General features: G+C 36.7%; 1 protein-coding gene across 1 annotated transcript; it reads right to left on the minus strand.

Moving 5' to 3' along the window:
- LOC309484453 (uncharacterized protein) lies at positions 1-25,825 on the minus strand. The gene is made up of 11 exons (XM_082150799.1): positions 25,660-25,825; positions 25,203-25,362; positions 25,035-25,106; positions 24,864-24,940; positions 22,175-22,275; positions 18,152-18,268; positions 17,659-17,733; positions 5,943-6,081; positions 1,625-1,707; positions 611-707; positions 1-503 (listed from the first exon to the last, which is right to left on the minus strand). Exons 1-11 carry the CDS (start codon positions 25,720-25,722, stop codon positions 336-338), a joined length of 1,152 nt encoding a protein of 383 aa, XP_082006925.1. The 5' UTR covers positions 25,723-25,825; the 3' UTR covers positions 1-335.
- Between the last annotated feature and the right edge of the window lie 98 nt (positions 25,826-25,923).

The raw sequence follows: 25,923 nt of genomic DNA on the forward strand, positions 1-25,923 counted from the left end.
TTTAAGCCAAATTTAATTTCCAATATCTTTTAAGGTGAAATATGACATTCTCCACAGGTTTCGTTCAATTCAACTTTAATTCAACTGCATTCATAATAAAAAGGTATTTTGACAACAACAAAAAAAGTTCATAGGCAGTTTGTCTTCAGCAGTAAAAAAAAAAAAAGTACAATCTCTCAGCAAACAAACTACACAGTTTTCGGTTTCCTTTGTAAGCAGAAATATGATGCTGTTATTTGGCTTCTTGCATCATAGAAGAGAGTGCACAGCTGCAGGGATGTAACTGTTAGTTATTGAACTGTTGTTATTAGAGAGGCGGCATTTTCTGAAGCATCTCACTGCCTCTGTTGGTTGGACTGTCTTTGTGACACAAGCTTATGCAAATGTTTGATAACCGAGGATGGATTTTTGTAGATCATATGACGATCCGCCCCACGAATTTGAATGTGATTGGCACTGGGATAAGAGCGCTCCAAAAACTTGCTCTGAAGTTCAGCAACCACCTGACGTGGAGAGATGACAGTTAATGAGATGTTCAGCAAAGGATTTGCCTCTGATTAAAACTAACTAAAGTTCAGAAGTGAAGGTAGAAAGTGGGACTGACACTCACTTGGTTGAGATCTGAAGGAAGCTGATCATCAAACGATTCCCCAGTGATCACATGCACAGATGTCTTGCTAGAGAGAGGCTTATATCTGGAGATCTCCCTAAAAAGTCAAGGACATGCAAACACAGTGTAAATTATGCCACTGCATGCCTAGACTAGAAATCACTTTCAAGATGGTTCTTTTTTTCCCATTATATCTATGCTGAATGTTTACATTTGACTTAAGTTATTGTTAATAATAACAACAATGCATATTCTGAATTTACTGTTGATCTTGTTTATAATAATTCTTAATGAACAATGATCAATTGTTTCATATACCCCTTAAATCATAAATAGTGATCAATTCGCATTTTCTATACTGCATTTTCTATTGTGACACAATGCAACAGTCCCCTCCCACAACTGGTGCCGGAATCTGTCCTATTAGCTTAGCTCCTCCCCTGAGTGAGCTGTACACAGTCCGTCATGTTTATCTCCTCGCCAGAGCAGCTGGTGGAAACACAAGAATGTCTCAGCTACGTACTAGACAATGTAAATGTTCTGTTGTTGGATGTATCTATAAACACAGAATCCGTTTTTCCATTTCATAGTGCTACTTTTCCATTGCTTTTCTACAGGCTAGACAGACGTGTTTGACCGTTACGCACACGTCACATACATAGAAACAGAGAAAATAATGGAAAAGCAGCACGGTGGAATGCAAAAACGCATTCTGTGGAAATGGCCCCCTACTGTTTTTCCTGTTTTGTTGTTGTCTGAGTATCCGAGGCACGAGCTGTAAAGGCACAGCCCTCTTCTGGAAAGGGGTGCGGGAAGCAGCAGCTCATTTGCATTTGCATCACGCGAGAAAACGTGTTTGCTTCCACACAAAAATTATAGCATATTTTGGCATGCTATAATAAATGATCTGTGAGGTATTTTGAGCTGAAACTTCTCAGACACATTGTGGGGACACCTAAGACTTATATTACATCTTTTAAAAAGGGGCATAATAGATCCCCTTTAAAGTCTTACCGGACTTGAGATGCGCTCTCATTGAGAAAGAAATGCTCATCTACTGCAGCGCTCTGGTGGGCAGGGTTACACAGGAGATATTTCTGACAGGAGAAACATAAAACATTTTTTTTTTCAAACATTCTCTATGCAAAACACACAAGTCAGCCAAAATAAACATTCAAATCTCACTTAATAGCTAAGACAAATGCATTTACATAGACACATATTATGCCAGGAATGTTTGAGATGGTTCGAGTTGTTCAAATATTTCATTGTTACTCTTTGATCATTATAACAGGCACGCAGATGTAAAACTCTCTTGGTGACCTCGGACAGACGCACTTGAAAGCGTCATGTCAACACTTGAGTCAATAGCACGAGGGGAGCAGACCCTCTCATGAAGAACAATCCTCCATTCTGAGAGGCAGAGAAGTCAAATTAAATGTCGACAAGCATTTCAAGGGCCACAATTCTTCTACGTTAAACATGAAAGCATCATGTAACCACTAATTGCTATTTGATTGTCTGTGTTCTTGTGTAAAGAAGTCTTATGTGAATACAGTGTAAGCATTGACAAAACCTTTTCCTTTATTTCTCTAAATAATGTGATTTGCAGTTGTCACATCCGTTGACAAGCCACTATGGACAACAGCAAGACTTGATACTGGCCTGGCATGAAATATTTAACACATGGACCTGAAGTTGACATTACCTGCAGTGTGACATATTATACTGCATTTTGCTATTTTTTATAATTATTATGCATGCAATTTTATTAGTTAAGAGAATTTGTCACACCGTAGCATCTTTTAAATTGATATAGTAAAAGAGAAAAGAGGCGTTTAAAATAGAAAAATAATAATAAAAAAATGGGTAGGAAAGTTTTTGAAATAAAATAAAAAATAATAATCAGCAAGGACATATTAAATTGACCAGTGTTAGTAAAGACATTAATAATTTTGCAAAAAATTTCAATTTCAAATAAATTCTGTTCTTTTAAACATTCTATTCATGAACGAATCATCGAAAAAGAATCATCAAAAGAATAAAAAATAAAAATAATTTTTAAAAATAATAAAAATTTCTTGAGCAGCAAATCAAAATGATTCCTGAAGGATCACGTTACACTAGTGACTGACGTGATCACAGGAATAGATCACATTTTAGAATTAATTTTTTTTAATAAAAAATTATAAGAAAAAATAAGAAAACAGTTTTAAAAATATTTCACAATATTAGTGTTTCTGAGCATAAGAGACTTCTTCCCAACTGTTGAACAGTAGTGTATAATTTATGGCTGGATTTCAATAAATACAAAGCATGAATTGAACATGTATTAATACGATTATTATAAAGATATTAAATAAATAAAGCGCAGTCTGGTCATTTTTGAGCTTTCAGAAATTTTACGACAGTCAGAAACGGTTGAAAACTAATATAGAAATAGTGGCATGTGCTGTGAAATAAATCCTAACTCACACACAATTCCTGTGACCTCTCGTATAAAACAGCAGGTTTTCGTAACAAACAAGTTGTAAAAAATGAATGTCATGGCAAATGTGCATTACATTTATTATGTCATGAACTTTTACGACACAAAAGCACTTTATTCAGTGAACTGACTGAGGCAAATTCTCCACTGACTTCCATGCAAATGGGTCTCCAAAACAGCAGCTGTTGACGTTTCTGAAGTTGGCGAATGTAGCAAATACGTAATTAAAGGGTTAGTTCACCCAAAAATTAAAATTCTGTCAGTAATAACTCACCCTCATGTTGTTCCAACCCCGTAAGACTTCCCTTCATCTTCAGAACACAAATTAAGATATTTCTGATTAAATCTGAGAGCTGTCTCACTCCTCCATAGGCTTCTATGTAATTGAAACTTGCCGGCCCAGAAAGTTAGTAAAGACAATGTTTAAAATAGTCCAAGTGACTACAGTGTCTCAACCATAAGTTTATCAAGCGACGAGAATACTTTGTGCACAAAAATAACAACTTTATTCAACTATTCATTTTCTTCTGTGTGGGCCTCTGATGTGAGTTCACATAGTGTAACAGCGCTGCGCTTCTAGGTTGTACGTCAGAACGTAGGCTCACTATTGGCTGACGCTTGTCATGTGTGTGATACTGGCCAATAGTGAGCCTACAGCTTTCAGATTTCATAAAAAATATCTTACTTTGTATTCCGAAGATGAACGAAAGTCTTACGGGGTTGGAACAACATGAGGGTGAGTAATTACTGACAGAATTTTCATTTTTGGATGAACTAACCCTTTAACATGCATCTGACCTGACATAATTCATTCATACATTCATACTAACGTAAAAAAAAAAAAACGTGACTTTGAACCATTATGCTTCAACCAGCCAACTGCATTTATGCCAACAACATAAGCAAAGTTGTTGCTGTCTCTAACAAACATGCAGATATTTAAAGCTTGCTTATTTTGTTTTGTTTTGTTGAAATCTACCGTTACAAAGAAACATATTGCTTTCGTTTTATGCTTCTAATCTTTCCCGGACAAATGAGACAGAGGTCTTAAAAACACTGTGTCTGTTTTTATGCAGATAGAGAGGAAGGATGGGCATGTATGAAATAAAGGGGGGGGGGAAATGTACCTAGTCCTCACCACCGTCCTGTTGTGCATTAATTATTTCAACCTCCTTATAAAGGCAAAACATTCCTCTAAATCACCTCTTCCGTTCCTCAGGTCAACCTTCGATTCATGTCGTAAATGGGAATCTGTAGCTTTTTGAGGGGAAGAGGGGCCATTCAAAATTCTAATAAATGTTTTGCATATTCGTGTCCGCATGTTAACGTGCATGAAATTGGGTGGAACTGGAGCGAAGAAAGCGGCGTCGTACCTTGACTGCACGCGGCTGTTTTGCTTCGTGACCTGAGAAACCCTGTCTGAAGGCGCTTCACAAAGAATCCGCGTCAGTCTCTGTCTGCAGACTCTCACATTCACACAGTCAGTCCGGGAAAGTTGTTCATCTTAGACAACTGATCATTAAACTGCTTCTCTTGTTCTCCAGAAATCCTGCCCTGTGTGTCAACTAGCTCATAGATACGACTGTAATTTAAGCAACAGCGCCACCAAGTGGCCATGTTGTAAGAATTATGTTTCATAATTATGTCAAATACATTCATTATCAACAGCAACAAAAAGTTTGTTGAAAAATTAAGTAGTAATTTCTTTTTATAGTTTCAACAAGTTAAAACAAGAATTCGAAAAACATGAATTCAATCAATTAATTATGTTAACATTTTGACAACTAATACGTGGTATTTTTTTATATTATATTTTTATAGGTTTAACAAGTAAACAAAAAGCAGTTATTTAAGAAATTCGAAGAAAATAATTAAATTAATTATTTTAATCTTTTGACATTTAATATTTATTTGTATTTTAAGTTGTAATTTCTTTTCATTGTTATTTCAGAACTTCTAAGAAAACTCATGAAATTAATCATAATTAGTGTATTGACAGCATATATGTAGATTTTATTTAAGTTATACTTTATTTTTTTAAAGGTTTAACAAGTAAAACCAAAAGTAGTTATTTCAGAATTTTTGGGGGGAGGAAATCCAGAAATTTGCTTATTGACTTTAGCTCTTTATTCATTTATGACTTGGGTTTTTATTCATGTACTGTTTATTTGGTGTACATCGCTTTGACAATCTTCTTTTAAAGGCGCTTTATAAAATACAGTTTTTTATTATTGTCATTAGTATTTTTATTTTAAGCTGAAATTTCTTTTTATAGGTTTAACAATTAAGCAAAAAGTAGTTATTTCAGAACTTTGAAAACAAAATCATGAAATTAATCAATTATTTGAATCTATTGGCAGCTATTGTGTATTTGGTAACACTTTATTTTATCATCCTTGTTACATTATGTACTTACCATAGTAATAACATTAAATTATGCATAATTACATGCAACTAACTAACCCTCAACCAAATCCTAATCCTACCCTAACCCTATAGTAAGTACATGTTGTTAATTAATATTACTCAGTACTTAAATGTAAAATTACAACGTAACAATGACACCTTAAAATAAAGTGTAACCGTGCATTTTTTAAGTTGTAATTTCGCTTTATATGTAAAAATCTATTAATCTACTGACAGCTTATAGGCTAGTTCATTTCTTTTAATAGGTTTAATAGTGATCTTTGGAGCTTGTTCAAATGCCCTTTAAGTTATTTGGTTGTGAATCAGTGGCAGTGGCATCATAACCTTTAGTAGTTTGTTTACTCACTGGTCTGCATAAGAGACACGATTAGCCATCAAACTGAATGATCCAGGCTCAGACGGACTCTGTGGACTGACCTGTAGCTGAAGGATTTCCTCTGAGACGCCTTCTCCCTGAATGAGCGGCTTCAACATGCCCAGAATTATGAGCAGACGACTCAAACCTGCGGCTGCGGAGAACTGCATCATCTGCAGGGATGGGACGAGGTGAGAGTACCTGTCAACATACACAAACATAAGATTTAATCTGATTACAATTCACTTACTGTGACCTTCAGAGCTTTGACCCATCCCAAAAAGACCAAATATTGAAATAAAGCAACAAAAATGGTTTGTTTACTTCTGGGTCACAGTGAGGATGATAAAGCGCAGAACATTAGACCCAGAGCCACTGCAGTGGAGTTCAATAAATGAACTGCATTAATTGAGCGGTCATTACCAGCGCATGAAGAACTAAATGACTCCTCGCTGTGCAGTCGAATGCTTCACAATGACAGCTCATTTATGAAGAATGAATCAATGACACAGAAACACTGATCAACACTCTCGTGAAGAATACTTAAGACACATCACAGAACACATATGACAGAACACTTCTGTTGATGCTCTGGAAGTTGCTAGAGTATTGCTGGATGGTTGCTGACCCATCTGACCAAGTCAAAATGAGTCTTTATTCTGGTCTCTTGACATGGCTCAGATAACCTCCACTTATATGTCTATGAAATATTTTTTGTATGTTTTGTCGCTCGCCGCCAGGAGTAAATCTAGTTAGTCTGATTGCTTAGAAAAATAATAGAACGCTTTTCCTCAAGAAGACCCACATGATAGGTATCATTCATGTTCAAGAGCAAGATTGTGACTAAAAAAATAACAAAATTCGACAAAAATAAAATCTAAAATTTACTAAGGTTTTAGGGAAAGTTTTGCGCGTGTCCATGTGCTGTTTCATCGGATATCTTCTCAGTTGAAAAAATGAGCAAGGAACAGTGCAAGTAGAGCTTCCAATTGTATCCTGTTTAGCACATTGTTGTCATGATTAGCATGTTGCTAGCATAAATTAGCATGTTGCTAGATGAATTAGCATGTTGCTAGCATGACCTAAGCTATTTGCTATAGTCTTTGTTAGTGATAGATACTGTACGTAGTGGATGAAGCTAAAAAATACTCTATTAAAGTTTTTATTTTGACCGCCTCAGTGGAAGTGTATGGGACTTTTCGTAGTTTGAGTAAAAATCGTAAGTGTAAAAATATAATATATAAAATAAAATGTAAAATTTACTAAAGTTTTAGGAAAAGTTTTGTGCGTGTCCATATGCGTTTTTATCAGATATCATCTCATTTAAACAAGGAGCAAGGAACAAAGTGCAAATGGTGCTTCCAATTCACAAAAACTGACTTTTATGAATCATTTATTTTCAACGAGTCACAAATGATTCACAAAACAGCCTCAAACTTGCTCCTGAGTTTTTTGTATTTTATGACACCCTTATTAAACCTCTTCAAATAACAGTCATTGTCGTCGTTAAAATAAAAAAAATACATAAAAGCAAATTAGGCTATAACAAATTATAAAAAGTCATGATTGAAATAAAAAAAAATGAAATGCCACAAAACTTGGGAGCAAAAAGGAATTTGTGTAGATAAAACTTAGGCTAGCCATTATCAAAATATTATTACACAAAAATTCAACCAACTCGCTCCTGTCATTGAATCATTTAGAACTGATACTGAGTTCACAACTGACTCTCGGACTGAACCATTCGCTTATGTCTAACTTGTACAATTATTTTTTTGGACTGTTTGTGCATCTTATACAACCAAAAGTCATTTGGCCCCTAAATGATTCTTTAGGAAACACTGCAGTATGATAATGCACCTCAGTTTAATACTTAGCGTTAGGGGTTTGTTGAAATCGTAGGCTAATAATGATGTAACAGAGCAGAGTTCAGACAAGTCATACTGAAATTATCCAGAAAAAGAAAAAAATCCACCCGCTCGACCTTCCATCAAAAGTTTAGCATCGAAAGTTAAAGACTGAGAGTTTGAGCTCATCTTTTTAAATATTCTTTCCCGTGTCATTTTACCCCTTTTTCTTCAAACCGTTCTTCCCTGACACTTTTCATCTGTCAGCATTTCCCCCAACACGGCCCGTATCGAGCCTGACAATTTGATTCGGAGTCAAATCAGTCCGTTCGCTCTGACATTTTATTTTCACCTGTCCTATTCTCTCCATTTCGTCATTCTATCAATTCCTCCGGTGCTAATTCTGCCCGGTAGGTCTGGATTATGCGCAGGAAGGCATGCGTGTCAAAGGGAAATTTTGCGAGGGTAAAGACAGCCAGATAGGAGGATGAATTAAACAGATAACGGCAGGCAGACGGAGTGAGGAAGTCGTGTCAGGCAAAACGCCTCACCAATGTTGGTCATTTTCTCTCTCTCTCTCTCTCCTTCCCCCCTCCTTAAGCATGACAGAAAACTATCTAAATGAATAAAAAAAGTGATGAAATGACTTTGGTGCCGTGGACTTTCTGCTCTTTGACTTCCCATCTGGATTAGTGCAGGCTGAATGGAGTCTGTTTCTTTTGTAAGAACCAACACATGAGTCTGTATGAATGTTTCTCTCTCTTTGACACACACACACACACTCTGTGCTTGATAAGAGCCATCTGAATTTGCATGACAAATTATGTCCTGTACGACCACTTGAGCTGCCCAGATGGACGGCTCCACACCAAGGGGAGAAGGTTATGACTGATAATAAATTTCAACTGATTATTTACCTTTGCTTGATTCAAACCGATATGACGGGATGGACTGCCGGCCTAATACAAAATGTTTCCTTCTGTTCATATATTGAATTTCACAGTTTGATTTGTCTGAAATAGACATTTTTACATTGCAAAAGCAGTGAAATTTAACAACCAAAAACAATTCATATCTATGATATGAATGTCCAAATTAAAATGTGTTATTCTGAATCACTACCATCACCAAATAAATTTGCCAAGACAATCCTGAACATTTGATATTGGTTTGACAAATGGATTTGGAAAAAAACATTAACAAAATAAAAAAATAAACACACCATCCTTAAAAGTTTATGTGTTTAAAGGATTATAAAAAATTAAAATACAATTTGCATTTTCTTTAAACTAGGTTTGGGGTGTATTTCCTAACTAAAAACATCTTAAACCAGGCGAATCTCATTGGCTGGTCTGTGGCTTAGAAACCAGCTGAAGACCATTGGCCAGTTTCAGAGACCACATTAAACTAGCTTAAAGATCAGAAATAAACTTGGGCTGGTTTCATTTTTTCAGCTGATTCTTTTCTTTTTTATATATTATTTTATTGTGTTCGAAGTATAGTGTCAGTATAGACAGAGAAGATGGAGAAAACACAAAAACATTGTCCCAGGCCTCGTGTATTTAAAGACCCTGACTACACTGTCAGTGAGCAACTTATTTGATTCTTCCTTGTCTCCTGACTTACAAGTATCAGAATAGTGTGACAGATGCTCTAATTGCATCTTTAATGTAAACTTCAGAGGAAGAAATTAGGTTAGAGTCGAAAAGTTTGTCAGTTCAAACTCTCCATTTCAATAAATCAACTCACGACTCAATTCAGTTAGGCTGTTGGCCTTTTTCTTGTATTAAATAGTTAGTCAAAAACATGTGACTAATAATTATTGCGTAATTATTGGTAATTATTGCGGTTTAATACTCTGTATTGTTATCATCATCAATAAAAAATTATTCAAAATTATTTGTCCTAAAAACATGTACTGATTTTAACTGTAAAAAATTTGCTGTAGTTATGCAGCTGTTTGCCAGTAACTTACTGTAGATTTAAATTTATGTTATTTACTGGCAACAGTTTGTTCAAAGTTAAATGAACATTAAACATGAACAAGTCTTTGTCTTTACAGAATAAAATTATAAAATAACAATCTAATGCAAAGCATTCTGGGAACCAGAAATCTTCATCAACCTTTTTCTGTTTTTTTCCTTTAGATTTTGGTTCCCAGAATGCTTTGCATGAGGCTGTTATTTTAGTTTTATTCTGTAAAGATAAAGACTTGTTAATGTTTAATGTTCATTTAATTTTGAACAAATTGTTGCCAGTAAATAACATCAATTTAAATCTACAGTAAGTTACTGGCAAGTAGCTGCCAGTAATACTGTAATTTCTACAGATTTTTCTAACAGTGTAGAATTTTACTTTTATTTCCTGCATGAAATATTTTGAATCTCCTTGATAACATTATAGCTGTTTGGTTGAAATAATGTTTCCTCTAACAAAAAAAATATATATATAAAGGTGCAAATCCTGCTGGAAAATGAAGTCAGCATCTCCATAAAGCTTGTCTGCTGAAGGAAGCATGAAGTGCTCTGGAAATGTCCTGGTAGACGGCTGCGTTGAGTGGACAGCACAGTGGACCAACACCAGCCGATGACATGGCTCCCCAAACCAACACAGACTGTGAAAACTTCACACTGGACTTCAAGCATCTTGGATTGTGTGCCTTTCCATTCTTCCTCCAGACTCTGGGACCTTGGTTTCCAAATGAGATGCAAAATTTGCTCTCATCAGAAAAGAGGACTTTGGTCCACTGTGCTTTATTAAATCCAGAGTCAACGCAGCCGTCTACCAGGACATTTTCAGAGCATTTTCCTTCATTTTCCAGCAGGATTTGCACCTGCCCACACTGCCAAAAGAACCAAAACCTGGTTCAATGACCATGGTATTACTGTGTAATTACTGTGTGATTTCATGTAATATTCTAATTTTCTGGGATTTTGATTTCGTGGGTTTCATAAGCTGTAAGCCATAATCATCAAAATTATAACAAATAAAGGCTTGAAATATCTCACTTTGCATGTAATGAGTCTATATAATATATTAGTTTCACCTGTTAAGTTGAATTCTTTAAATAAATCAACTTTTTGATGATATTCTAATTTTGTGACCAGCGCTGTTTCAGAGAAAATACACAAAACATCTGGATAACAACTAGAACTGAGCCTTAATGCCAGCTAACACTGTGTATAAAGCCATATGGTGAGGTCATTCTGAGTGCGGTCAGTAGGGGGCAGTCGTGTCTCACTGTGATAGACTGAGTGAACAAGAACAGCTGTAAACACAGCACTATAAAGTGTCCTTACTTCACTACTGATGACTGACAGCATTTGCTCCAGCACAAGAAACTCTAATTACTGTTAATTGTCATTTTTGGAGCCAGACCCATGAAATTCCAGAGGATCTCTCTCCTACTACAGAATGGCTTGTTACAGACAAGGCCAGCAATTTTCCCAATATGACTTTTATACACATAAGATGACTTGATTGACTGCCTTTAATTTTTCCATCGACTTTTGTCTTTTAGAGGTGTCTGTGACGAAGGCGTCCGACTGTGAAGTCTTCATCAATCATCTTGCACCTCAGACCTGTCACGGCCTGCTCAGCTTTGCAGGGTCTCGTACCACTGCCCTTCTGAAAGTGTGTTCACACCAACAATGGTTTAATCAATGGATGTTGGCAAGCTGTTGTGCTGGTGGTTGCAAGTAGGCATTCCCACTAGATTACACTGTCCAACCAACCAGGAGATGAATAACATGAGATCCACGGCCTTCATTTCCATTAGTATCTGTGAATGTTTTCCAGTCACTTTGTCTCTGCAAATGAGTGAACGCCCCTTGATTCACTCAGTCCACTGTTTTAAAGTGATTAAACACAATAAGAGCTGTTTTTCCTGATAGGAAGCTCCCAGTACAGCCAATAAACAAGAGCTTTGAATATTGAAACACCCACAGATACACCTTTTCCAATGAAATGGTGCCATTGATCAGCCAGTCTTGTTTACTAGTCTTATAAGAACATATTCTACTATTCAAAGTAATTTAATTCAGTGTCTAGTGTCATGCTTGTGATGCTATGGTCATAAGTAAAAAAAAATAAAAAATAATGTATATATTACCAGAACCTTGTTTTTTTGGGAAAAAGTAAAAATGCACAATGTTTTCTTGGTCAGAGTTAGGGGATAGAATATACTGTTTGTACAGAATAAAAATCATTATGTCTATAAGTCCCCATAAAACATGGAGACCCAATGTGTGTGTGTGGGTGTAGTAAAATTTACATTTTCTAGATTGTTCTACTGGAGCATCAGCCACAGAAATGTTGATGAGCTTTATTTTGCAGTTTGATAGATGGGATGCACAAAAAGAGAAGACTTTATCTTGGGGGAAATCCCTCTCAAGAGAGAGAGAGAGACTTTAAAAGTTGACAATTCTGACATGTTTACGTGTAAATGCCAGCGTGGGGTTTTCTGACAGCTGCTTCTGTTCCTTCAAAGGCAAAAACACAATCTGTACTGTGTAAACCTCACAGGAACTTAATTCAGCTGTTTTTTGTCACCACAGCAAAAAAGAAAAAAAAAATCTAAAGAAAAAGACCATCTGTTCCCAATCAAACATATTCTGATACGAGTAGCAAACCCAGCTAAAACCAGTGTTTTGCAATGGTAGCTGGTTTGTTGCTGGTTCAAGATGGTCTATTAGCTGGTAGCCCAGTTAGATGACCACCTAAACTGTTGCCAAATTCATTTCAAACTGATTTTAGCTGGATTTTCCAGTATGGCTAGATTCAACTTGTGTCACCTCTGATGTGCCACCTCTGATGATTTTCATGATCTGACAATTTCTGAGCATTTACACAAGTCCCTGACCACACATCTGAGTTCAGACCCGATGAGAGCGGGGACACTCTTGTTCTCCAGCGATGGGGAGTGACAAATTTCTTTTTTTCAGATATAACAGAACTCATTTCAGAGTGAGGCAGTGTTAATGAGACGCCCTTTTGATGTGGAAATCCTGCTGGCACGTGGAAGACGCTGATACCGTCTCCGCTGTCATCCTCAGGTGCGGCGGCTCTCCCTATTGGACACCGGCAGTTTATCTCTTAGTCGCCACACGAGGCTTCTTGAAAGGACGAAGACGGCAATTACGCAGACTTGTGACCCAATTAAAAAGATTCAAAAGAATACGGAGCCACTCCAGTCAGCAAAACAAAGAGTCTTTTTAGTTTGAGTTTACGCCTCATGTAATGGCCTCTCATCGCTCAAAGAATTAATGGCTGATTTGACACACCCTGGAGACACTTAGTAACATAAAACGAATCTGTAAGCAGGAAATGGAGCAAGAAATGAATGCTTGTCAAAAAGTCCTATAGGAACATTTACAGAATATGAATCATAATATGCAACCAATAATATTATTTGCTTTCCAAATGGAAGCAAATTATAATCCTCAAAGAATTCAATAAAATAATAATAATTATTTGTGGGTGTGGGTGTGGCACAATGGATAAGACACATGCCTTTGGTGTGAGAGACCCGGGTTCGAATCCACTGTGAGACACCAATGTGTCCCTGAGCAAGACACTTAATCCCTAGTTGCTCCAGAGGCGTGCGACCTCTGACATATATAGCAATTGTAAGTCGCTTTGTATAAAAGCGTCAGCTAAATGAATAAATGTAAATGTAAATGTAATAAATAAATAAACGCACATATAGTATCTATATATCTGCACTGTAAAAAAAAAAAGTTGAGTTAACGTAAAAAGTTGAATGCGATAGGTTGCCGGATAGGTGAGACTTCAGTGTAAACGCCCACTGCTGTGATTGGCTGACATGCTTGCATATGAAATAGCTAGCATTACATGTGGAACTCTCTCAAATACTTTTACTATTACAGTTATTATACGTTTTTACTATTACAGCTATCGAGATTAAAGCTGCCGTCGGCAAGTCTGGCAGATTGGGTCGATTAGCCAAAATTTTGAATGTTTACAACTCTCATGCCCCTCCCCACTACCAGCGAGCACCCTCCCATCGAGGTCGTGCTCGTCAGTGCGTCACTGTGCGTGTGTACCTGATTTTCTGTGAACGCGTCCGTCTCTTCAGCATCTATCAACACCATGGACTCGGAGGTAGGCTGCCCTGGCTAATCTATCCATAGATAACCGAGGAATTGGAAGCTTGTTAGTAGATTTTCTCTCCGCCATCACGCTTCATGCAATCTCCAGGCGAACTTCAGGCGTGGCGTGTGCATGTGATATTAACGTGCACGAGTGAGGGGGATCTGTGGCGTGTGCACGACCTGTGATTGACAGTCAGATCTCACACCCCCCTGCGCTGATTGGACCTGATGAAGCGGGAGCGCTGGATTTTTGCAAAACAAATAACACGCTCCAGGTGGAGTTAGAAGCTCGGTTTTTTTTCTAAAACCACCTTATTTATGTTGTTCTGTCGGATTATAGTGTCGATTACACTGAATATGATCCAAAAATTGTTGCAGACGGCAGCTTTAACGAATTGTGAGTATTTAGATCTATTCCCATCACATATAAGGTTGCAGTGATGAGCATTGAGCAGATGACAGCCTGTTGATCGCGTGAATGAAGATTTTATCACTGCAACGCAGTTTCTGCACTCTCACTAATGATTTCACCAATGCAAACATGAGGTAAGTACAGTAAGAGCTTTGTTGTGCAGCGTAACAGCGTCATTGATAACGAGTTTTGGCAAGGGTCCAGATAAACTTGCGCTGTGTGATTGACAGCTTGGGCGATTGGAAAGGGATTGTATCGCGCTCGCGCAGCTCATTTTCTCATGGGCGGGCCAAATTCTCTTTGCGGGCAAAGCAGAGAAAGGGGAGGTGACCTTTCCCCTTATGACGACATAAGGGGAAGATTTCTAGAATCGCCCGTCTGAGCTTTCATTTTTTCAAAAATACCCAGGGCTTGGTTTACACCTATCAAAATGTCTAGCCACTGGGGTACTATAGGCAGGCTAAGGGAACTCATATTAATGTTAAAAAACCTCATAAAGTGACATTTTCATGTCATGGGACCCTAAGTTAACTCAACTAATTTGTTCCAATTAAAGTCAACTTAAATACTTTTGATGTTCTAATGAGTAACAGGTAGTCTTTTGAAGTTAAAATGTCTTGTCAAGGGCAACAAAAAAAAAACAAGTTGAGCCAACTTGAAAAAATAAGGCAACCTGTCACGCTCAACTTTTTAAGTTAACTCAACTAATTCATTCCAGTTAGTCAACTTAAAAACTTGTGTTAACAGGTAGTGTTTTGAACTTAAAAAGTCTTGTCAAGGCAACTACAGAATGTTTAGCATTTAGCAATGAAAGCAGCAACAATTCTTGTTTTTCAAAGATACTTGATATGAACATTATGTGCCTCTTAAAACTAGAGACAAACATTTAACTGTATAATTTCTTAAATCTACTAGGCTTGATTTAGGACAGTTAGCGGAGCTAAACGAGTTTTAAAATCTTGAGATATGGCCAGGAATGGGCAGTTTATCCTATTGGGAAACTAATCTTCCTATTGGGAGCAACATTATTGTTCAAAAGTTTGGTGTTGGTAAGGTTTTTAAATGTCTCTAATGCTCAGCAAGGTTGCATTTATTTGATAAAAAAAAAGGAGAAAGAAAGAAATATTGTGAAATATTATTACAAATTAAAATAGCACTTTTCTATTATAATATTTTTTTTAAATGTAATTTATTCCTTTAATAGCAAAGCTAAATTTTCAGCAGAAATATTTCCGTCTTCAGAGTCACATGATCCTTCAGATATTATTCTAATATGTTGATTTGCAGCACAAGAAACACTTATTATTATTATTATTATTATTCAATGCTGAAAACAGTTGTGTTGCTTTGTATTTGTGGAAAACGTGATACATTTTTTCAGGATTTGCAGAACAGCATTGAATTAAAAATCTTTTGTAACAATTAAAAAGTCTTTACTGTTAATGTGTCCTTGCTGAATAAAAGTATTAATTTCTTTTAACTCCTCACCCTTAACTTTTGAACGGTAGTGTATTTGTCATAAAATATCTAGATGTTCTGATGGAATAACATAATTCCCATTATGATCAGTTCCAAATTACAACATAAGTTCCAATAGGAATTTTATTCTATACACATACTTCATGCCAGTAACTGCAGATAATAAAAGTACACTGTAGAAAATTCCACAGATTATTCCAGCCTGCAAAGCTGTATGCAGTATTTATATTGCACAGATATCACATAATCTCAAGCAGAAGTGTTTAATACATCTTCAGCATCTTTAATTTAAACCAGCAGCACTTATGATTTAAGTAAGATTAGTAATAAAACGTGTGTGATACGGATATTAACTTAAGCCCTGACTTAATATCCACAACATTTAATTCACTGTGTCCTAAGTAATTGGATTGCATGTACACCATCTTGCACTCAATAGGTTCAGCATCTATTAATCAAAGCGTAATTGCGCACATTTCCCAGATAAATGGCGCTGCTTCACGTCCAGTCATGTACAAATGAGTCAATCCGGACATATTCATTTCTTATCTAGCTGAACTCATTCGAGTCGCATAATGGCGATAAATAATAGAGGTAGGAGTTTATGAAACGGGATATTCTGAGAAGGAAGGAGAGCCGTGCCGAAGGGATCTCTGAGGAACATGTCCTTGCTAAATGACTCCAATAGCAAGTAGAACAAGGCCAGAAAATGTGACTATTTCTTACTTACACTGAAATTCAATAGCTTTAGCATGCTTAACTACGGACATAAACTGCAACTAGCTTAAATACCCATGCAATTGGAGCTGTACGTGGTTGTGTAAATATTTAATGAGTGCTTATGTGGGCTGTATATTATGAGCAGGTCAGATTTTTCAGGACTAAACAGAGAAAGTGTAGTCAAGACCTGCTCTGACAAAAGACACAGTAAATGTAAACAGTATGGGAGCAAATATTTGCTCTTACAATGATTCAATTCAAATCTAAAAAAAAAAAAATCATAAAAAAAAAAAAATCATAAATGTGGTCCCATTTGGTTCAATATAACTGGGAGAATTTAGTATTTTCCCAAAAATTAGATGAAGACACTAAAATAGCTGCACAAATAAAATGGGGTTTAGGTTAAAATTCAGATGAATTTTGAGGTTTTGCACAAACTGGAGTTTATGTCAGCTCAGGACTAAATACTAAGAGATTCTGAATTATTAATATTATTAATTCTGGAATATTAGTTTTTTTCCATATATATTGAAAAAAAATCATATGAAAAAATGTGAGTTGATAAATGAATGTTAAAATATAAATATATTAATAATTAAGATTGTATATTTTATTGGAAAATCTAAATGTGATTACATAATATTCATATATTTCATTTATATACTAAAATACAATGAAATTTAGAAATATTATATTTTCATATATTTTTTCTGGATTTAATAGTATTTTATGAAATATTAATATTATATAAATATCAAATATACGGTCTGATAGTATAATTTCAGACTATCAAATCAGATATTATTTGTGTATCAATGAATACAAATTTAGTATATAGGTATAACTTGATCCATTCATTATATTCCCGTAAAAATCAAATCAAAGGTGAAGTGAGTGATTTATGTGCCACTAGCATAACCAAACTTAATTGCTAAAATAATGATTGTTTTCATTGTGTATTGCTTATCGGGATGATAAAACGAACAGAGTCATGTGTTGATACATGCTATAGTCTACAGTCTACAGTCTACAGTCTGTATGCTTTTCAGGAAAATCAACCTCTGAATCGCAAAGAAAAGGAAAGTATTTTAACATCCAAAAAAAAGACACTTCACATTTATATCTGCCTCTGGCTCTCATCATTAGGATGGAGCTGGTATATGTGCCTCACACACACACTCTCTCTCTCTCTCGGCTGATGACTCACCAGAACTGCTTCCACTTCTCTTCTTCAAAGACATCCTCTGGGATCGGATCGATCAGCACCAGGTCAGACACTTGCCTGAAGAGACAGGGAGAGAGCAAAAAGACCACACAGAAGATGTTTCATGAGCACAGATGAGACCTCACACACACCGTGAGGAGAAATGAACAGTGTCTATCGATTGAGATGGATGGGCTCAGAGCCGCAGCAGGGACACTTGGGCGCTACAGGGCTGACACAGCTGAATCTATGGGTTGTAAAGCTGCACATCAGAGCAGATGAAACGTTAAATCTGTCAGATCTGTGGAGGGTCGGGTGAGAGTGTGCCGAAAGGTCGGCCCCATTCTGCCCTCATGGACCTTTTGGTCGTGGTAGGTATAAATGTCTGGAAGAAAAACCAATGTATTCTACATACTGAACATGCATTCTGTAGAGGTAACAAACATGTTCCTGATATAACTGACTGATTGTTTGCAAACACAATGATGTGACTTACGTGTCATGGATGTGGCTGTAGAACCTGCCATTGAGTGTGCCCAGCTCAGAGCCAATCAGAATGAAGGGTGTGGCTATATCTGCAGCCTTGACCAATCGATGAAGGTCATCCACCATCCTGAGGGATAAACAAGAAGAGATGCAGGTCAGGAATGAGCGCAGGTTTGTCTAGACATGACTCATCGGACAGTTCATTAATCACCAGGACACATTATGACCCACATGTCCGTTCACCTCCAGACGGGACGCCCACTGTCCCAGACTCCTGCTCAGATTTTAAAGCGGTCAGTGATGTTACGTCAAGGACAACCTGACCTCAAACCAGAGGCTGACACACTAAACTAATAAGCACTGTGTACCATGAGACACTAATGGGTTTTATTTCTGACATCCTCATTAACTAAAAGGCCATGAAGATTCATTGAGCGCTGAATGACTAACTGCCGTGTGTCTTTGCTATGAAATTGGACGAGAAAAACTAGAGACTGACCGGCATTTTCAGATTGCTATCAGTACAGATTCCTTTTGTGTTTAATTGTCTGATAAACAATATACAGATCTAATATTTAATATTTGTTTTATTTCTGTTTTTGGATAATGATAATAATAATAATTATTATTAATTATTCTGATTATAGCAATTATAACTAACAACAATTATTATGTATTTATTTGTTGTTATTATTATTATTATTATTATAACAATTATAATTATTATATCAATTATAACAATATCAATTATTATTTATTAGTTGTTACTACTGTATTATTGCTGTTGTTTTTTGCAATTTTGTTTATGAGAAGATTGTTTTTCATATCAAATGATTACAAATTTATTTCATGTTTGTTTTGGGCTACATCTAATCATTAAGTACACATTTTTGGGGTTAAGTTCAAATTAAGTTGAAAAGTGTTATTCATTATGAAAATATCAAGTATGGTAGTATGCATAGTCAATAAGTAACAAATAACACATGTCCTTCTCAAAACTTAGCATTTACTATTGGCTTTCCTTCAACAGCGAATCAAATCAGGTTCCAAAAGAAAAAGTTTCAATAAAGAACAAAATGGACGATCATTAAAACATTTTCGCTCCCAGCTTATTGAACTTCAGTCAAATTGATATCTTTCCTTGAAGCTTGCCGTCCGCCTGCTTCTAGAGACCAGACAGAAGAGAAAAAAAGACCACTTATAACCAACTCCCCTGTCTTCTCTCTACACATTACTTAAATGCATGAAGAATTGCTACATGTTACAATGTCAAAAACAACACAATAAGAGTGATTCCAGGGGCCTGTACCATGATAGTTGAACAAACTCTGGGTTACAGGATTAGTTTTGAGTTGACAAAACCAAACCAATCCAACCAGGCTTTGTTGGTACCATGATGCTGATCATCAACTTTCTACATCAACTCGGGCTTTGATCCTGAGTTTAGGAGTTTAGGTGTGACATCAGTAGTGAACAGCCAATCACATGCTGAGAAAGAGTGAAACTGCGATTCATTTCTCGCGAGAGAAGCAGCGCGGTTCACTTCTCTCTAATATAAAAAGATATTAGGAATTTAAACAAAATTTACACAGCAAGAACAAAATAGCTGTTTATGAAAGAGGACAACTAAAAGAAAAAGTCTTGCTATATCAGTGCAAGTAAAAGTTGTGAAGTTAATTTATACAGTTGATAAAGGTATAGAGAGAATTGAACTTTTAAGCTCACATGAAAAGTTAGTAAAACTTAAAGCTACACTGTGTGATATTTTTCCCCATCTAGCGGTGAAATTGTATATGACTACCCAGTGAATATTAGTTTCTGTTCCTTTCAATTTCGAGGGCGTTTTAACTCCTACGGTGGCCGTATTATTCCAAGATTAACGTGGCTTCCAGTTCGACTTCGTCCAATTGCGCCTTTAAAACTATCACCTGTGATCCGTCGCAGCACAGATTTATGTTACAAGGTAAACAATACTTTTTCACCATTGACGTGAGGAAAAGTAACGCAAGTTATACTAGAGGTCATTCTGGCGTTAAGCACAACCATGCTATGGTTAGACAAGCAACTATAAAACTTCGAATTTACACAAATAGGCTGAATTACCTGTCGAGAAGAAAGCAGGCAACTTCGGCATCCGTTTTAAAATCTTTGCTCCTCATGAGCTCTTTCCATCTGGGAAAAGTTACTCCAATATTGACTTTGGTCTTGCTGATTTGCCAGTCGCGTTGACGTTTTAATTCTCTCTTTCGCTTCCTTGGCGACTCTGTTACATGTCCTCGAGAATAGGCGTGATCCTCCATCAGCAATCTTTCAAATCTGTCGGCAGTCGCGAGTAATCTCCCCCTCGCATTCGTCACGGTGTCACTGAGTGTAAAGCGCGAAAGGCGAAGCTTGAATTTACAGGTATGTCCCTCTTTGGCTAATGTAGTTTCAAGATGGAGGGGCAACATGGCGACCGGCATTCGAACCCCTCACCCGTATGTACTTTCAATGGCAGATTATAAACTTACGAGAATACTTTATTACTTGAAAGAAGTAAATATACATTAATGAGCACATATATTTTTGAAAGAACTAAGTATTTTTTGCTAAGAATCAACTAAAAAAATTACACAGTGTAGCTTTAAAACACAGTCATTTTATAGCTTAATCTATTGATTCTAAAGCGTACTTATATTAACTTTATATATTTATTCCTTCAAACTGTGCGTAAAAATAATCGATAAACTAAAATCGTACGTGTGATCGATTAATAATTACATAAATAATATCTAAATCATACAAAATTATTATTCTAAATAAGTGTTACTAAAAGCCAGACAATTTTGTCTTTAAAAATCATTTGCTATGTAGTGACCTTTAATTTGGAGTAGAAACAGGTGGAGTGACTTTATCCTTTGCTCACAGCTGATTGGTCCAATTTCGGTTTGGCGATGAATACTGCTAAAAGCCAAACCACTTTCATGGTGCCTAAAACCCAGGGTTGGCACAAACTAAACTGAAACAAACCTGGCTAGCCTAAACCGGCTTCATGGTATAGGCCCCAGATGTAAGATGAAAAAAACCTAAAGGCAGGACGTCTTGTTGCCAGACGACAAGGACAAAGACATCTCTCTCCAACAGCGTTGATTGAATAGATTAGGAGGTCATTGTCAAGGACATGAGACGCACAGATACCCGCTTCTGGATTAAAACTGTTCATGTGTTTCGGGATGTTTCTTTGTTTTCAGATTTACAGCACAATATAACCATACAATATTTCTACACTACCGTTCTTTTTGAAAAGAAATGTATACTTTTGATCTATTTAATGCATCATTGCTGAATAAAAGTGAGAGTAAAGACATTTGTAATGTTACAAAAGATTTACACTTCAAATAAATGCTGTTATTTTCGACTTTCTATTCAGCACAACTGTTTTCAACATTGATAATAATAAATAATGTTTCTTGAGCAACAAATCAGCATATTAGAATGAAGGATCATGTGATGCTGAAGACAGGAGTAATGATGCTGAAAATTCAGTTTTGACATCACAGGAATATATTACATTTGAAAAATGTATTAAACAAAAAGTTATTTTAAATTGTAATAATATTTCACAATATTTTACTCTATTTTTTGTTCAAATACATGAGAGCTGATGATCTTAAGAGACGTCTTTCAAAACATAAAAAAATATATATATAGGCCTATCTTTCTAACCCCAAACATTTGAACGGTTATGTATGTATGTATGTATGTATATGTGTATATATATATATATATATATATATATAATTTGAAAAGTATAAGGCTCAAATATAAGGCTCAAGTGTCAATATTTGACCACTGTTACAGAATAAACATTTTATAGTGGTCAATTTCTTGAATTGTGTCAGGAGGTCATCTTACATTTTATGAACCATGGTGGAGGAACAAATAGTTTCCCATGAGCTATAATTCATCTTATTAAATTTCAATGCCAGTGGACATCTTATGGTACTGTTACACCCACAATGTTGAAAAACTTCAGACTAAGACACTTTCATACCTTCCAGTGGTTGATATTCCCCACACTTTCTCAGTGCCTGTAGTTTCATTCTGCAGAGTTCTTCGGCTAAAACCTAGACCGACCCTGTCATAGGTGCACACCTGAGAAACAACAGATCACAGACCATCAAGTGTCATAAAATCGAGAGCAGGAGAAACCTCAACTGTCACTCAAAAACATTAATCTATAAATTCTTTAAGAAACTTAATCTACAAATAAAGTGTGCATTAAAAGCACTGCAAATTTTACAAAGTCACATAATTTCACCATCATAATCATCAGTTCATCTTTATCATCAAGCATTGCAAATGTTTGTAATGCAGGTTATCAGCAGGAATCTCCAGCAATCCACAACTGTAGTTTTGTGATAAGAAATGACAGCACGTCACCTCACTGCCTTACTAGAGTAATACAGGAGCACATGCATTGAAAGCTGAAATCATTTAACTTTGCGGGAGATGAAGAAAAATCAATAGTGTCTTTATGGCCTTTATGGTCTCTTTAGACTCAAATCAATGAAAACTCTGGTGCTGCCTTGTTTATTTAATGTTGTACATGAGAGCAGTGAAAGGCTTTCTCTTATCATCTTGTTAATGAAAGAGATTGCATTAGATCATTCTAAACAGAATACACCGTATAAGTGTAAAAATTATTATAATATTATAAAAAAACGGTACTATATATACGGTTATCCGAACCACACGATGGCCTACACCTAACCCCGCCCCTAAACCTTCCCGTCACTGGGGTTAAGACCAATTATACGATGGCCTACCCCTAACCCCGCCCCTAAACCTACCCGTCACTGGGGTTAAGACCAATCATACGATGGCCTACCCCTAACCCCGCCCCTAAACCTACCCGTCACTGGGGTTAAGACCAATCATACGACGGCCTACCCCTAACCCCGCCCCTAAACCTACCCGTCACTGGGGTTAAGACCAATCACACGACGGCCTACCCCTAACCCCGCCCCTAAACCTACCCGTCACTGGGGTTAAGACCAATCATACGATGGCCTACCCCTAACCCCGCCCCTAAACCTACCCGTCACTGGGGTTAAGACCAATCAGGGATGACTATACGGACTATACGGGACTAAAAAGACACACGTGTGGTCCGGATAACCGTATAGTTCCAGAAAAACGTATAATTGTGTTAAGATACAATTTTATACAGATATTTTATCTTAAATATCTGTTATCATATACAGTGAAAGAGTAAGAAAATCTGCATTATAGCTTGAGCTGCGAGTTTCTCTGTATGACAATGTAGATATGCATATAAGCCAGTCAGGGGCGTCACTAGACCCTTTTTACTGGGGCACAAACCCCAGTGAAATACTGTTGTGCCCCAGTAAAATATTACTGATAAATCCATGTCTGACGATCGTGGAGATTAACGTATACCAACCTGAAATCATTTTGACAATATCTCTGTCATGACGACTCTCGAAGTGTTTGGCATGGTAGTGGATATGACAATGTTGATATGTTTGGTCTTGGTGGAATAGATCTGCTACGCTACTGCTGCTGCAGAGCAAGTACGGGACTTGCTATTGCCAATACATACATGACACGCTGCTGAGAGCAAATAAGACATGCTGCTTCTGTACAATATAGCATACGTGAAATACCCGTATCAGATCTATACAGGTGGAGCTGAGGAAGAGGGAGGGTTTCTGAAAGCGCGCTGCAACTGTTACAGCAAATGCTGACCAAGTATTTGAAGGTTGAGCAGCGAGCTCATTGGCTACTGATACAGCAGGAACCAATCAGCTGTGCCCTATAGAGCATGATGTGATTGCAAGCAGATTGAGTTAAGGACCTCAGCCTGTGTCATTTCAGTAATCATGTTGTACTGTATGTTTGCCATCAGATGTTTAGATTCGGCACTAGCAATGGCAGATTCGTCAATGAATCACTCTTTTGATTCATCGGATTACAAGAATGTTTAATTTCACAAATCACTGAATCGTTTGCAGTGGTTTCTCACACCGAAATAGGTGCGAGACACTTTATTTGAGACAAAAGTATACACTCACAATGGGCGAGGTGAATATTTGGCCTAAATACTTAGGTTGTATTCACCTACTGTCCACTGTAGGAAACAAACTTGAAAATGTCTCCTATAATTTGTCAGCAAAGCAGCTCTTTTGTATGCAGATTGTAAACGACTCTCCATATTTTGGAGAAGGTTTGGGCGTGTTTTCGCAAATGACAGTTATGCTCATTTACAATACTCCAAATTCAAAACATTAAAAGAAGAAAAATGAATGTGTGTATGCACACATCAGCATAATTTGTTTTGTGTGATAAGTTCTCCTGTGCGTACAGATACGAAATAATTCAAGGAATTATTAGTAAATGAGACCCAATGTCAGAATTATAGACTGAATAGATCAGGCAACTCACTTTCAGTGAATAGTTCAGTTTACTCCAAATAACCCAAGACCAGTTATGATACAATGTGTACTTTTTTTTGTTGAAAGAATGGTTTAAAAGGAAGATTTGTACAGTTATTGAAACTGAAATCAACTAAAATTTCTAAATGACTGTTCTTAAGACACTGAGTTGCTAAAAAAAATTTTTTTAAATCATACATGAACATGAATTTTTGTTTTAAGGTTTATTTTTATTTTAAGTTTTCAAATGTCCAGTACTCATGTTGGCAGTAAGTTTAAACTGACCTTTGTTGATAATGAAAGACTCTCTTGCACATGGTACCAAATATCTGAAGACATTCCTGCTGGAGCATCAAGAACAACTGAAACACAAATGAAACATCACTTACACTGTGCACAACTGACAATATAAAGATCAGATCTTTCATTTTTAGATTAACTATTTATTTAACCTACCAACTGGTCTTCCATACCCTTTGCAAAACAGATGGATATTTTGGCCGAGGCCGATATCAATCAGCTGGGCACCTGCGAATATGAAGAAATAGTAAAACAATGAGCTGAAGACTTAAGTTCCCACACTGCACATGATCCTAAAGTCTTCCTGAGAAGAGGAGGTCTCACCTGTGGGTGACAGCGCCTGTCCTTCTCTCTGCAGTGAGGCGTAGTTCAGGAAAGCTGGAGTGAAGATGATGAAGAGCAGAACCTTCGTCCAGAAGGATACAACAGCCCAGCAGCTCCTCTGAGAGACAGTCACATCTGGAACAGCGGAGTCCTCTGATGTCTGTGGGTGGGCAGTTCACATGACATGAAGTGACATTGTCCAGGGACAGAGTTACTCCCTCTAAAACAACTTTTTTTTTTAAATCCCAAATGCGTTTTATGCTGCAACCAGTACACTGAAAAATCATACAGAGCTGCGTATTTACGAAACAAATGGTACAATAAGATAGTATCAAATAGTAATACCATGATTTTTTTAATTTGCACCACTGCGGTAGTATTCACAGGGTAAGTTACTTCAAAATACAGCATGGTAATACCAAAGTATAGACACATGGCGTTCATGGGGATTCATCACCTTCTTTCTATCAGGTTTGACCCTGTCCTCATCTTCTCGTCCGTTTGTCTTTCTGCGCAACATATTCTGATAGTTTTTCACTCATATGAAAGATAACAGATGATAGTATAATTGTATGAATGAGCGTCAAATACAATACAGCAGGAAGACACTTCCGCATCGACGGGGACCCATGAGGAGCTAAATGCGTTTCGTTAAAGCTTATAGTACCGTATGTTTTGTGTATAACAAATTATTATACACTGAGCGTTTTGATTATCAAGT

This window comes from Leuciscus leuciscus (genome assembly GCF_965113295.1).
Source record: "Leuciscus leuciscus genome assembly, chromosome: 20".
In the NCBI taxonomy this organism is placed as follows: Eukaryota; Metazoa; Chordata; class Actinopteri; order Cypriniformes; family Leuciscidae; genus Leuciscus; species Leuciscus leuciscus.

What these genes read in the sequence shown, in the direction of transcription:
- LOC309484453 (XM_082150799.1), bottom strand. Translation starts at nt 25,722, where the DNA reads ATGTTGCGCAGAAAGACAAACGGACGAGAAGATGAGGACAGGGTCAAA. An exon ending in ACAGGCGCTGTCACCCACAG is followed by an intron (nt 25,107 to 25,202) that starts GTGAGACCTCCT and finishes TCATATTCGCAG; the next exon opens with GTGCCCAGCTGATTGATATC. An exon ending in TTCCTTCAGATCTCAACCAA is followed by an intron (nt 504 to 610) that starts GTGAGTGTCAGT and finishes TCTCCACGTCAG; the next exon opens with GTGGTTGCTGAACTTCAGAG.